At 40.2% G+C, this 15,374-nt stretch overlaps 1 protein-coding gene across 1 annotated transcript in view; it reads left to right on the forward strand.

Annotated features, from left to right (window-relative positions):
* Window positions 1–316: 316 nt before the first annotated feature.
* LOC104541361 (monofunctional C1-tetrahydrofolate synthase, mitochondrial-like) overlaps window positions 317–15,374 on the forward strand; it is a gene marked incomplete at its 5' end in the record, with an annotated part of 62,666 nt that continues 47,608 nt past the window's right edge. Inside the window, 4 exons of the mRNA XM_010185407.1 lie at window positions 317–456; window positions 2,239–2,280; window positions 3,337–3,437; window positions 3,849–4,026. Of these exons, the coding sequence (XP_010183709.1) occupies window positions 317–456; window positions 2,239–2,280; window positions 3,337–3,437; window positions 3,849–4,026 (461 nt within the window). The remainder of the gene's footprint in view (window positions 457–2,238; window positions 2,281–3,336; window positions 3,438–3,848; window positions 4,027–15,374) is intronic.

Raw genomic sequence — 15,374 nt, forward strand, 5'->3', positions numbered from 1 at the left:
GCTATTTTAAAGGACTAGATGTTTTTAAAGTATTTTAATTCAAACATTCAGTTTGCTGGGGTTTTTTTCCCCTCCATGTGACTACTTTTGACGACATATTGTACATATCAAGAATAATAATTTATTTCTGAGTTGGGAATAGTTTTTTTTAATCAGACTCAGTAATGTAAATAGACCTCTATTTGAAAGTTCGTTCAAAACTAAGTACTGGTGTATATTTAAGTGCACTACATGCTAAAGTAGAAATATCCCCTGGTGTTTAACTGAAAGCATATTTTATGTGTGGTTTTGTTTTGGTTTTTTTAATGTTTAACAGTAACTGAAGCTGGCTTTGGTGCTGACATTGGGATGGAGAAATTCTTCAACATCAAATGCAGAGTCTCTGGCTTGGTTCCCAGTGTGGTTGTACTTGTTGCTACAGTGAGGGCTTTGAAGATGCATGGAGGTGGGCCAAATGTAAGTTTTTGCACCTTTCTTGGAAAGTAACATTGTTGCTAATATTTGAAATAAGTAAAATATCTTGGTTTAAGAAATATTGGGAGTAGCCTATGGGGCAGTATTTAGATATCCCTCCTGAGTTACCTCATTATGTATATGTTCACTCCAAAGGTAATGTAGGACTGGAAAGGCAAAAATGAAATAAGAGGGATTAAAGAGCTCTGAAAGAGTACTAAATCTTGCTGAGGGAGGGAAGTTTGTTTGCATTAAAAAAATAATATCTGTATGTTTACATATTCTTTTCCCTGCCTTTTGTAAGTGCACTGAAGCAGTCACAGGCTAGGAAAGTTGGTAGCTGAAGAGGAATGAGGAGAGTTCAGGTTGCACTATGTGAGTGCAAGTATGGAACATTGTTAGTGAAGGTTTTGAGATTTCTTTCACTGTAATAATGGCAACTGCTTCTGTCCTTTTAATCTGCTCAGGTTAATTCCCTCAGAGATGTTGTGGTAACTGATAGAATTGTGCGAGTGTTTTCCTAGTGCACCAAAAGTCACCAGTGTATCACTTTTTTGCTATTTAAGCCACAAAGAGACTTGCACAAATTACTGATTGTAGAAGTACTCCTCAGACATGATCAGATCAGACTCTGCTAGCCAAACAGTCAGTCTCTTAATTCCTAGAAACACTTTCATCTGCTTAGCAGCATGCAAGAGAATGATGCTGCCAGGGAAACAGTCTCAGTGTTTGAAAATACCAGAGCTGCTTCTGCAGCCACCAAATTTTGGAATGCATGGTCTCCCTTACAGCTAATCATCTATTATTGGTGAAGCTGAGCTGTCCTTTTTCAGTCTTTTGGGTTGACATAAAAATATCCAACTTTCTGTCATTTTCGTCCACTTTTAATGCAAGTGGACTTTATTTTTAGTGATATTCCTCTGTGCCTGTCAAGGCAGGTCTATTGTCCTGTGTGTTACCATTCAATCCAGCAAAAATAGGACTTAAATAACTGTCTTAATAACTGTCTCTGTTTCTGTCTGCTCTGTGTCTTTAGAGGTATAAAGCTTTCATTTGTTTACATAATGCACTATAGAGCATGTAGAGTAGCAGATGCTTTTACTGAGAGGTTCACTGTAAGATGGACCAAGACCAGTGCTTGAGGCAAAAGTGACTAGGTCCAGTGCCTGGGATTGATGTATGTGATCCTTGGAGACTAAATATAGTATAGTAATCTGATAATATTCTCTGTCTGTATGCCTTTGTGCTTTCCAGCAATTTAAATTACTTGCATGCAGTTCCTTGCCACAAGCAGTAATTACAGGACACTCAAAGATGATGTTTCTCTTCTAGTCATCTGTGTTACTGTTATTTCTTCAGCCAGCTGTTGAAGGTTGCTGTCCATTGTCTTTGCACTGCTGGTGCATTGTTAAGCATGTAGAATGGGATCCAATTACCTCCTCTCTAATAAATCTTTTACAACTAATTGCTGAGTCACTAGCTGTATCTTACTACCCAAATATAATAGGAAGTGTTGCTATTATCCATGTACCAGTGTAACTTGGAATAAAACAGAAGCTGCAGTCAAACTATGATGTTGTGTGCAATGTACGTGCTGTCTGGCAGTATAGAAGGTAAGCAAAAGTGTACGCCCAACCATTTAGGATTATGACAATTGTCAATCTGTGATGAATCACAGAATATTAGAAGTTGGAAGGGACCTCGAAAGAGCATCCAGTCCAACCCCCCTGCCAGAGCAGGATCACCTAGACTAGGTCACATGACTTTGATTGTTTATTATTCCAGGTAACTGCTGGTGCCCCCTTGAAGAAAGAATACACAGAAGAGGTAAGAGGAACTATTATAAAACTTTAGGAGAGGTTTTTGTTTAAAGGGACAAAATAATGTGGTGTATGGAGAATCACAACTTCTCACTCGTATGGCTGAATAGTGTGCAGCCTCAGGTCTGACAATAGCATGCTCTAATGCTGATGTTCAGTGAACATCTTAAACCGATTTTGGCAACAAATAAAGCCATCTCATCTTCCCCCAGCCACTTGGTGTTATCCCTCTTGTGTGTGCTATGTGTGTGACTGCATGGTACATTGTACTGTGGAACTGAGCTTCCTGAAAAAGAACTTTTTCTCAATAGTTTTTCCAGGACCACTAGGTTTTCAGAATGATCAGGTCTTCATTCCAGTCCATCATACAGACGTCTATGGAAGCACAAGAGTAGAGTGGTGCAGGGTTCAAAGACACTCCTTGAAATTAATGATACCTCAACCTGTTCATTAAACCACAGGTTTAATATGTTTGTGCTTCACATTTGATGTTGGGTGTCATTCTTCAAACAAGAGTGGATTCTAGAGGCTTGTTTTCTTTGTCTCTGCTGTAGACAAAATCTAGTCTTTTGGTTTTATCAGGCTAATCTTGCAATTAAGACAAAGCCTACAAAGTGCGAGGTAAAAGATTAAATAAGGAAATCCAGTAATGTGTTTTTATCTGGGATATATATGTATATATGGATTAGACTATGCATCAAACTCATGTCAAACCCCACCCCACTGCTGTAGTTTTTTGCAAACAAGAGACTAACAGCCCTTTCACTATTGTGAAAGGCAACCAGTCATCAGCTGCATTGTCTTCTTGTGTCCCAGAAAAGAGCAATACATTAATGTACAAATTTTGGGCACTGCTTAGTTATTTAAATATGTCTCTTGCTTATTAATTGAAATAAGAATTAGTAAGATAAGTGCCAAAATATTTTTGTCTGGAAGGATTTTGCTTGCCTGCAGCTGTCATGGTCAGCACTGTTTACATTCACTTTCATTTATGGAAAATTCTTTGGCTGGAGAAGACTTGATGTATTTTACCATTTCCATTAATTTTTATTTGATTACACAGAACCTCCAGCTGGTAGCTGATGGCTGCTGTAATCTACAGAAACAAATTCAAATTACTCAGCTCTTTGGAGTTCCTGTTGTGGTTGCTCTAAATGTCTTCAAGTAAGTCTATTTTTTCACTACTCTTGTGAGTAAATCCACAGTTCAAATTTCACACTTGGTTTTTAAATTATTCAGTTTTGGCATGAAGAAAAGAAGCTATTAAAGGATTTCCTTTTTTCATCATTAATATGAAGATCTTTAAGTCCTTTTCTTGTTCTTAAAGTTCTAAAACCACCAAAAGGTATATACTGTTATGAAAATATTAATCTTCCATGTTAATTAGCTATAACAATTACAAAAAGTGTTCTTGAAATATGTAGATATATATGCTGCATATAAATTCATTATGTATATGGCACAATTTCTATATAGACTTGCTTTACAACTGCTGAAAGAAAAAAGCTAAGCATACAAGATTATAAAAGAGAACTAATTAAACAGAATAATGAGACTGAACCATTTGGTTGGCAGAACTGACTCTCCTGCTGAGGTTGATCTGGTGTGTAAGATTGCAAAACAATCTGGAGCATTTGATGCTGTAGCCTGCAATCACTGGTCAGCTGGTGGTAGAGGAGCAGTAGAATTAGCTCAAGCAGTGGAAAAGGCAGCCAATCAGAAAAACAGTTTCAAATATCTCTACAGCTTGGAGGTAAGATTTTTTTTTGTTTTTTTTTAAATGAATGCATGCTGCATCAGTGTTGGATTTAAAGCAAGAAAAGCATTGCAACAAAGCTGTCTAACATACTTGGAAAGGGGCTTGACTTGGCTTAAAATCACAAAAGTTGGAGAGACCAATCTGTGGCTCGCCTAATCAGAGGAACAGGATACTTTGCTGGTAGTGCTTGTTATTTAGTGCATTGAATTGATGTTTCTGATACTTTCTTATTTAACAGAAAAGTATGCCTGTAGGTGGAACATTCAAAAATTATTGTGGGAGGCTTCTCCACAAGGATCTCAGTGTCCTGACAGTTGGCTAAAATACAGTTACTGGCTCACTGTCATGGGTATAGCTCAAAATTGTGGCTCCCTGAAGCATTCAGTCTCTATGTGATAAGGATGTTAGAGGTAGCATGTGCATGCTCATGCTACACATGTGCCCAGCCAGACAGGTCAACGCAGAGGGAAAGCAATGCCTTTACCAGCACCCACTTACACACCCACAGCTGTCAAATGAACATGAAGAGCCCTTGTTCCTTCACTCCCACTGATGGGATTGGAGTCTGCTAGCACAGTATGGCGCACACGATATATAGGTCACTGCTGCCCTTGTCCTTAGATCCTCAGTCTCTCCAGGAGCAGTCCCCAGTGCCCTTGCCCTGCTCCAGTTGGCATCAGAGCCCATGAGCCCCTGAGGTTCACGACTCACTCGAGCTGCTGGCACTCAGACCTCTCCTCCTGCTATCCAGTGTTCATACATACACATCTAGAGCAGAGAGCATACTCACACAGAAGGTAGGCAGAAATCAGATTTAATGAGAACAGAGGACAGATTGTGGTTCTCAAGCACAGAACTCAGACAAGCTACTGACCAGACACTCAACCAACCTCTTCTTCCCCTTTTCCCTCAATTTTTTCCTATGCTTGTTCCTCTTCAGTCTCCCTTGATTACTCCCTTTCCCCATGTTTGATTCTTCCACTAAACATGCCCTAACAATCTTTACGCATTCCCACAATCCCCTTCAAAAATCCCATAATAAGTTTTACACAGTCCCAAAATGCTTTTCTTTCTGTGTCCCACAACACAGTCCTGTGCTGCTGTAGGCAATCATCCCCTTTTGTTTGCAAAGTTTTCTGATTGAAGAGTTTCCCCATTGACTCGCCTTGGTACATTTCACACTAAGGACTATGGTCTCATCCTTCCCTTTGGATGGTCTTAGGAAACAGCCAATTCAATGTGCTCTAATTTTCACTGATTAGGTCTTTCCACTGATTACATTTACTAGGGTTCCTCCACCTATCATTGTTCTTCTGATTCTTCCTTGGGCTTTGTGTTTAATTTGCTTAGCCATTAGTTAGATAACCTAACAAGGGATAGTGTAGTCTGGGTTTCAATCCTTCATCAACCAGAGATGGTGACTGTTTCCATGTCTTGGAGACTTTGCTACTGTAGTCATCTACAAGGTAACATTGCAGCGTCTGAGCTGTTAAGAGGAGCAGCTTGCAAGGCAGGGCTGCTTGGGCCCCTGAAAGCACTATGCTGGAGTACCTCCATGCAGGCAGAACATTTGGAGGGATGTATTGCTGAGAAGGTTATAAAAATGATTTCTCAAAACCTTTCTGACTATCCAAATGTGTGTGGGTTAAGATTTAAGCAGCAAAATAGACTACTCTAGCACCAAGGAAACCCTAGTCAAATTTCACATCCTGTGTCCCCAGTGCTATGTAAGTTTCTTTAGAAAATGTTTGAATGCTGTTTCTTAACAGCAGAAACTCAGCTTCATTCTTTTAAATAGCAGAAAGTTCCTGGTTTGATTCCTCTTGCCAGAAAAAAGTTCAGCCTGAGGTAGATATGCCCTACTGTGGTCTTTTACTTTCTCTCTTCCCTGATATGTACCTTGTATCTTTTGTGCCAATTTTATTTCTTCTTTCCACCTCCCTCACTGTTTTCCCAAATGCCAGTAATTCAGCCAACTCCTATTAGTATTAACCACTGCCTTCACAGAATAGATGGAAATACTTGGGAATATATGTGCTGCAGCATCTATTCAGGGCATTTTGCCCATGGAACATTTTTACAGCCCAACAATGGACAATACATCTGCCTGTCTGAGCTTGTCTCTAATGAGGTGCTCTGGAAACTGAGGATATCATTTCATGGGTTTTGCATAATAAAATAGAAAAAAAAAATCTTTCAGAAATATGTATAAATAGTTTTCCCCATAGGACGCTTGTGTTACAGCGATAGCGTATTAGCATTTGACAAGTTGCGTGTTTAAGCTTTGTTGTCAATGTATTCTATGTAGCTTACAATCTTGTGGTATGAATGAGTAAAAAGGATTGGTAGGGGTGGACTCTGCCTGTATGAAGGAAGAAAATTAGATTAATTTCTACTTTAATGTCTTTCCCAGGCACATCTTTTTGTGCTGTGTCACATAACAGCATGATCTTAAGCACAAAAGGAATTAATCACGTCTTTACATCCACTTAATATCCTGTAACAACCCAAGTATTATAAGCCTCAAAAATAAAGGTATTTTATAAAAACATATAAAGATTTTAAAATACTGTAAAAAAATAGATTCAGGCCAACCAAAACAGTGAAGTGTAAAGTTCAGGCTTCTGTTTCATTCTTACTGTGCAAAGGATGAAGACTGAAGCAGTTGGAAGCAGAAGAGTGAAGCAGCAGTTCTGTCACTTGTATGCTGTGGTAGGTCATTTGGTCACTGGGCCTGTGGGGGTGTGAGGAAAAGCCGCCTCTTCCAAATAAGCCTGCCTAGATATTAATTAAGGTTGTAATAGGATTTTTTTTTTTATGTAGCAGTTTTGAGGACTGAGTTCTACTGTTCGAAGGGGTGACTACGATAGAAAATTAAGATAGAGAAGAGGTAGTAAGATGGGATTTAGTCAGATGGTTTCCCTCCATCATTGTTTCTAGAAAGGATGTAGTTCCATCCCTTGTCTTTCCAGTGACTGCTGGATTTGTCCAGTCACTTGAATACTTCAGGGTCCTGGTTGCCTCAAGTTTGATAGGGTTTGCAGTGGTGCTTTGTTTTTTTTATTTCTTTCCCCTTCAGAACAAAGAAGAGGGAAATATTCTGCATAAAACCACTACCACTTCATTCATATCTCTCTTTATTATATTACTCTACACTTTACTCCATGTCTTCGTTTAGTCCTTTGGTGTCTGTGCATCTTATTTTCCTCAGTCTGTAAATTTTCCTCAGAATTTACTTCCAAAACTGGCTATAGTTAGAACAATTTCCAAAGCACAGACCACTGTAGCCATAGTAGATTCATTCAGCATTTTGATGTTTTCTTGATGTCTGGAAAGCTGCCTGGCAGAAAGGGACCTGGAGGTGTTGATCGACAGCCAACTGAACATGAGGCAGCAGGGTGTGCAGGTGGCCAAGAAGGCTAACGACATCCTGGCCTGCATCAGGAATAGTGTGGCCACCAGGACTAGAGAAGTGATTGTCCCACTGTACTCGGCATTGGTGAGTCTGCGTCTTGAGTACTGTGTTCAGTTTTGGGTGACACAGTATAAGAAAGATATTGAGGTGCTGGAGAGGGTCCAAAGAAGGGCAACAAAGCTGGTGAAGGGTCTTATGAGGCGCAGCTGTGGGACTTGGGGTTGTTTAGTCTGCAGAAAAGGAGGCTGAGTGGAAACCTTATCAATCTTTACAACTACTTGGAAGGAGGTTGTAGAGAGGTGGATGTGAGTCTCTTCTCACAAGTTACAACGGATAGGACACCTGGAAATGATGTCAAGTTACACCAGGGGAGGTTTAGGTTAGACATTAGGAAGAACTTCTATACTGAAAGGGTTATCAAAGACTGGAACAGACTGCCTAGGGCTGTAGTGGAATCACCATCCTTGGATGTATTTAGAAGCTGTAGAGATATGGTGCTCAGGGACATGATTTAGAAGGGGACATGGTAGTTAAATAACAGTTGGACTTGATGATCTTCAAGGTCTTTTCTACCATAATGGTTCTATGATTCTGTGATTCTAAAGCATTACCTTGGGGATTTAAAAACAGAACCCCTATATGTAAAACTGGTTTAGCTCCTTTTTTACTAGTTAGACCAGAGTTAGCAGCAATTGATATTATACTATACAGTCAGGCAACTAATTACAGGATAGTCCAGGTCAACTGGGTTCTCTGGGATTTTTCCAAATGGCATGCATCTCTGCAGTGTTTTATGTAATTTCCAAATGTATACCTGAAAAGAAAGACTTCCTTGAAAGTTTTTTACAAATGTGTATAATGTGAGAAGATCAAGAAGGTCTTTTCTAGATTGGTCAAATACTGATAAAAAGTTGAGGATTGGCGATTTTTTTCCTGAATCCTGAGGTACGTTTATGCATTTCATGGAATCATAGAATGGTTTGGGTTGGAAGGAACTTTAATCTCATCTAGTCCATCCCCCTTGCCATGAGCAGGGACACCTTCCACGTTTCATACCATCTTGTCCACTGATACTCAAGCATGTGCTGAATGAATGATTTTACACAGTGGACACAACATACTTGTGGCAGTTCAGGATGCAGGCTCAGCTAAGTGGTTCTGTTGAGTATCATAGCAAGCTAGATGGATTAGACTGTGCTAATATCCTTGAAGCATCTCATTCAGTCTTTTTAAACTTCCTCAGGTGACATGAGGAACATGACACAGTGTTCTGTAGTCCCACTTTTAGATTGCTTTTTAGGCTCTTTACTTATTTCTCTTAGCTGGTAAGGTTTTGTTTTGATCTTAGTAGCTGATACTATTAGCTTGTACTTTTTTTATTTTTAAATACTACTTCATTCTAGCAAGGGTTCGTTTGGCGTTTGTTTTTAGATTAAGAAATAATTTTCAAGCATTGAAATGAGAACAGAATAAGCTTCAAGCATATTTTGAGGGCAGTGTGAAGAATATCTGCACATATGATTATGGGAGTGTGTATGTCTGCCAGTGTCATTCCATGGATTAATTATAAGTGACCTCTGACAAGTAACACTGTCACTGTCACTTTAAAGGTGTAAGAAAAGGACATAAACAGTTACAGTGGACCATGAAATACTTACAGTATCAGGAATTGCACAGGATGAGATGGGGGGTTCAGGAACAAGGATGAGTTTTTATATTATAGGCTCCAGAGTCTGTCATATAAACATAGTTTAAAAGTTTGTTGTCAGTAATCATAATAATAAATACTATAGTAGTGTGTGGTTTTAATATGGATTTTTGTCCCCACTGCACACTAACATCTCTTATTTTACTGTTCAATTGATTTCTTGCCGAGTGTTTCTCTTTAGTGTTTAGAGGATGGGTTTGTTTTAAAGGCCTCCTGAACTCTCTGAGAAATAATCCATCCGTTTTTAAAAAAACATCTATATATTCTTGCTACATATGGAAAATATCAAAATACCAACTCCCTTATCACTGTTGACTTCCTTTCTGGGTTCACTTTTCTTGAAGTATAGTCTTTAACTTGCAGTAGAAAGCTATTACTCAAAGTTGACTGACCCATTAAAAGTAAGTTTAGATTACTAAGGGGAGGATAGGAGACGATGGAAACATATGCACCCTATTGCCAAATTTCTCTGGCTTCAGTGCCTGTTCTCGGCATGGGGGCAAGCTATATTCCCCACTAATGCATGTTCCTTGAGTAATCTGCCTTCTTTCAGTATCCTGGTCTCCTCTCTTCTCCCGTGGTGAACTCTCCCTTGACTTACAGCAGCCCTTCTCAACCTGGGAGAGGAAACACATCTGAATGAAGACAGGCACTAGGTTTTTAAGAGGTTCATTGTCTCTTCCTGCAAGCTGGAGAGCAGTGGGCTGACACTTCAAGAGATAAGAGAGAGGAGAAGGACAGGCATAAGATGGGCAGGCAAATGGCATTAGATGGCCAGTCAGCGAGTTAGCATTTTCCCCTTAAAAGACTGACATGGTAGCCTGACAGATATAGTTGAAGAGCCTCAAATCACCTAATTTATGCTGCATTGGAAAACTAGGTGAAGGTCACAAAAGGGAAGGAGGAGAAGGGGTTGTTGGAGTCTTCCAAGTTTGTCAGATGATGTCATTTTTGCTAGTGCTCTGTTTCTAGGTAATATCATGACAAATAAAAATATTTCCAGGTTGTACAGTGGAAGTTGATTACACAAATATTTTGGCCAAGTGTAGTGAATTGCCTGGCCAGCCTGTAGAGCAAAGCAGAGCTTTCTCGGTTTGGGGCCATCCACTGGGAATGAGGTTGAGTAGCAGCACTCCTCAGGGAAGCGTTCAAGCAGTTAGCAGCCTCAGTGCTAGTATTTTTCTTCCCCTGCTGGGAGCGTAATAACTTGGGCAAATCTGGAGCATCTGAGACCACAGTTTTGGCTGCACCTGCCTATGCTGTGCTATGGCAGTATGGTGTGGGCTGCCACTTGGCTCATTTCTTCCAATCTTGACTTCAGCTGTCAGAGACAATGGGTCACTCAAAGAAGTCTAAAGGTAGCATCAAAACAGAGAAAACTCTGCTGGCAGTGGTTTTCCATGCATTGTCTTCTCTTCTGTCTGCTGCCTGCAGTCTCCAATAACAAGAAGGAGCTGTGAGTAGTGAAGAAGGGAAGAGACTGGTCAGTGGAGTGGAAATGCTCCTTAGTGCATTTACTAGGAGAAGGAGGGTAGCTCAAAGAGGAAGGCAGAGTCAAGAAGGGCTTGTGAGACCTGGGTCTGAGGAGTTTCCCTGCAGGGGGGGATGACCTAAGCCAGAGTGTTTCTCCTTTTTTTGTAAACTGGTCATCATTTCAATCACAGTATGATTGAATTGGGGGTGGGTGTGTGTCAGAGATCTTTACTGTTTCCTCCACTAATACCATGAAGCCGCTAAGCCATGAAAGCCATCCATCATGTGTCTGCTGTCACATCAGCCCAGCATACCTCTATTCTTTTGCCTAGGAGGCAAATAACTTCTGTGTTGTTCTTTGTACTGCATAGAGTTCAGTCATGTATGGACTCAATGGAAGGTTCTTAAGGACTACTGGATTAGGAATGAATAAAATTATATATGCTCCTTACTGAAACTTCTCTTAGTAAATGATGGAGATAATTTTTCATCTTGAAATGCAGGCTATGCTGCCCTACAGGGTATGCTAGTTTTTAAACTGTTCCACCCTTCTGCTAGTAAGCCATCTAGCAACAAAGCCACATTAATAAGAAAATAATTAATCCCAAGCACAAATACAGGCTGGGTGGAGTGGCTGGAGAGCAGTCCCCAAGGAGAAGGACTTGGAGGTGTTGGTTGATGAAAAACTCAACGTGAGCTGGCAGTGTGTACTTGCAGCCCAGAATGCCAACCGCATCCTAGATTGCATCAAAAGTGTGACCAGTAGAGTTAGGAAGGTGATTCTGCCCCTCCACTTTGCTCTGGTGAGACCCCACCTGGAGTACCGCATCCGGTTCTGGGGCCCCCAATGTAAGAAGGACACTGAGCTGTTGGAGCAAGTCCAGAGGAGGGCCACAAAGATGAACAGAATGCTGGAGCACCTCCCGTACAGGGACCAGCTAAGAGAGTTGAGGCTATTCAGCCTGGATAAGAGAAGGCTCCGGGAGGACCTTATTGCGGCCTTCCAGTTCCTGAAGGGGTCCTACAGGAAAGCTAGGGAGGGACTTTTTACAAGGGCAGGTAGTGACAGAATGAGGGGGAAGGGTTTTAAACTGGAAGAGGGTAGATTTAGACTAGATATTAGGAAGAAATTCTTTATTGTGATGGTGGTGAGACACTGGCACAGGTTGCTCAAGGAAGTTGTGGATGCCCCCTCCCTGGAGGTGTTCAAGGCCAGGTTGGACAGGTCTTTGAGAAGCCTGGTCTAGTGGGAGGTGTCCCTGCTCATGGGAGAGGAGTTGGACTGGATCATCTTTAAGGTCCCTTCCAACCTAAACCATTCTATGATTCTATGATAAGGAATTCCACAGGACTGTACCAGTCTCTCCTTCCACTCTCATCAAATGGCTTTCAGTGGAGTCTGCACGCTTTAACTCAGTTGCGTTCTTTTGGGTTGGAAGCTATCTTTCTTCCCCTCCATCTCTTTTTTGTGGATGTAGGTTCTTGGCAGCACTGCACTTTTATGTTTGTTTTCATTATTTTCCTATTCTTTGCATGAAGCAATTTTCTTAGATGCTGCTGAGGTTTCAAAGTTGGGGAAATGGAAAATAAATCTCTAAGGCCACAGGCTTAGGTGTTGATTCACAAACTGTTTAACTTGACTGAGTATGCTTTTCCACAAATCAAAAAACAAACTCTTGTCCTGTGCCAACAAAGGAAGAGGAGTGCTTTAGCACTTAGACTTGGGAATCCTTTTGTCAGCCACAGATTTTCTGGAACCAGAATATACAGATACTTTAATGAATGTGTTTTTATTCTATCCAAGGAGAAAAGCTAGAAGTAGGAGTTTGAATGTGCAGAGTCAGCTGTTGTTTTAGCATTGCACTCTGTCACCCCACACAGCACCTTCAGCCATACTCCCATCATATGTTTTCATTTGGCAACCTTCCCAAGAAGTGGAATGAGTAATGTCTGCATACTGTTTTACTTAGCCAACCAGCAATTCTTTATTATTACTTTCAGTGAATGTGTAAGGTAAAATTAAAATAAAAAATGAAAGTGCCACTGCCTTGAATTGTAAACTATTTTAAGAATTTCTGTTAAAATACAAGTGGTTTAGCAACAATAAACCCAGAAGTTGGTGACCTCATAATTAAACTGGTGATCTCATAATTAAAAATAGGCTGTGAGACTAAAGTGTCTGTTTATGGAACTTGTAGTATTGTCTAATTTACAAGTGAATAGTGCTTTTGTATATTCTCTGGTTAAACACATGTTTTTCAGAGGAATCTTAAGTTTTCACAGAGAAGAAAAGTAGTTTTAAATATATATAACTATGAAGAGATCCTTTCAGACAGTGTTGCACTGATGGACGTTCACTTAAGATATTCAATTTAAGCTAGATAACACCAGTGCTTCTCATAGTAGTTGTGACTTTGCTGCAGCCTAGTAAAATGAAGACTGACTATGCTGTCAACTGTGGTTTTTGGAGATGTTTCTTATTATACTGTGATTTGGTAGGGAAGTCAGGAGGAATGTTTAAAAGCAGAAGAAAGGAAGGAGAAAAGGAACACAGGTTGTTTCAGCAGTCTCAGAGGTTGTCTATGTGTCATTAAAAAGATGAACTCCTTTCACCGGTAGCCAAAGAGCTTAAAGTCAGGTGTTCAGATTAGGATGCAAAAGATGAGAATCCAAGCACAGTCTTAAGCCAGGTGCCTGGTAAAATCAGCATGTTTAATTTCACACTTCTGGTGACAAAACTGATTTGAGGAATCCCAGCCCAAGCTACTTGTGTGTTCCTGCCCCAACTTACTGTTTCTGCTGGTAAATTTCAGTGATCAGTTTTGAACAGTTGGAGCAGTTCTTTCTGTAGAGATGACATTTAAGCCATCTTTGTCTCTCTGCTTTATACTGGCTTTGCCTTTATAGTATACTGGATGTGTGGAGTGATCTAGGTTAAAATAGCTTTTATTTCCCCCCCTGGGTTATGTTTTAGCCTGGATCGCTTTCTGTGGTATGTGCAGCTGCACAAACAGTGGTGCTGCCCTGTCAGTTGTGCTGGCACATGGGTAAGGGTGAGTGTGAGCAGCAGAGAAAGGGAGGGTCTGTTGAAGCTGGTCCACTGTCCATGGAAATCCTCATCAGGTCCCACATGGGCAAGTGATAACCAGCAGTCTGCTGTTTTAGCTGAAGAAAGATGAAGAATGAAAGAAATACTGTTTTTGTGAAAGCAGTTTGTGCGCTTTTGCTGTAGCATTTGTTATGCTTTAGCCAAGGAGATAATCCTGTTTATGGTGTGGGTGCTTGGCAGCCTCAACAAACACGTGTGTTTGTGCTTGCCTTGGAGGAAGCATATGGCTTTGGTAGCTCTGAATGTGTGAGATTTCAGAAATGTGCATCGTCTCTGGCAGGGCTGGGGAGATTGGTTGTTTCTCAGAGAAACACCAAAGCCTACTTAACTGTCAGCAGATATTCATACCATGTTGCCCTGTAGCACCTTCTCATGTTCAGTATAAATTTACATTGAGTATTTCATGGTATCATTTTCTCAAGAAGCTAAAACTGAATTTAGAATGAATCCTCTGAAGCTACCAGAATCCTTCAGCATTAGTACTAATACATAGTTGCATAACTATAGAAGTCAGTTTTTGCCTAAATCCATACTCTCTTGTGTATCTGTCACCTGTTCTCTCCCTAAATGCACTTAGTTGTGAAACATTCACAACCTTACATAGGGGAGATGAGAAGAGGAGCAGCTTTTATAGCAGATCCTAAATCTTTTATGCTTTTGATGCTTTCATTGTCTGCACATTTTATAAATATCTATATTATAGCTGTCCAGATAACAGAGATACTGTGGGACCAACTTGCTGTTCCCAAGGGTGCGTTGACACACCATGTGGACAGGACTTCTCATCCTCCTTTCGCTGAAACTGTTTTACTGAGGGTCCGGAAACAGTTGCATCAGTGCAGCTGAGAGTGCCACTATGTAGTTCGTAAGTGGGAATGAAAAACTAGCTCGGGAACATCCTAGGCCATTGTAGAAAATTCTTAGACAAAAACTGTGAGAGATACAAAACAACTTATTTTTCCTGGATGCCTGGGATATATGGCTTCTGCTGGCAGATACCTGACTAAGGTGTTTAAAGTGCAAAGCTCACAAGGGTTTTCAAAAGAGTATGGTATCAGCTGGAGCAAAAATCCAGCTAAAAATCACTTAATCATTTAGATACTTAGTCCAATATGTCTCTCTATTTTTCAGCCCCTTTGAATTCAGCTATGCACTTTTTCATACATGGCTACGTATGGTGGATCCCTGTGTCCCTCAGTGAGAGTATTTCCATAGTGAAGTAATCAACCATTTTGTTGAAAACCTAAAGCTAAACTTGTCCTTAAAGACAAGATAAGATAAAGGATTGTTCTTACGAATGTTCTGTAAACATCTAGGCTTCTGCACTGGCAAATGTGTAAAAAGTCTCTTAAATTACCAGAGCTTCTTTTCTGATAAATACCATTATATTATTTTCAACCAAAATGAATTTGTATTTCTTATATAAAGTATCAGGTGGTTTTTATTTGGAAAACACTTCATTAAGTTAAATTAAAATGAGATTTCCCAGCATTATTACTTGATAACTGGAACACAGGAAACTTTTTAACCTGAAAGCTGTTACACTGTGATTCTGAATAGATAATCCCTTAAAAATCCCACTAAGTACTAGGTAACAGGTGGATCCTTAGCATGGTATAGTGTACTACTTTACCTAC

This window comes from Mesitornis unicolor, unplaced genomic scaffold, assembly GCF_000695765.1.
Source record: "Mesitornis unicolor isolate BGI_N332 unplaced genomic scaffold, ASM69576v1 scaffold4445, whole genome shotgun sequence".
NCBI classification, from domain to species: Eukaryota; Metazoa; Chordata; class Aves; order Mesitornithiformes; family Mesitornithidae; genus Mesitornis; species Mesitornis unicolor.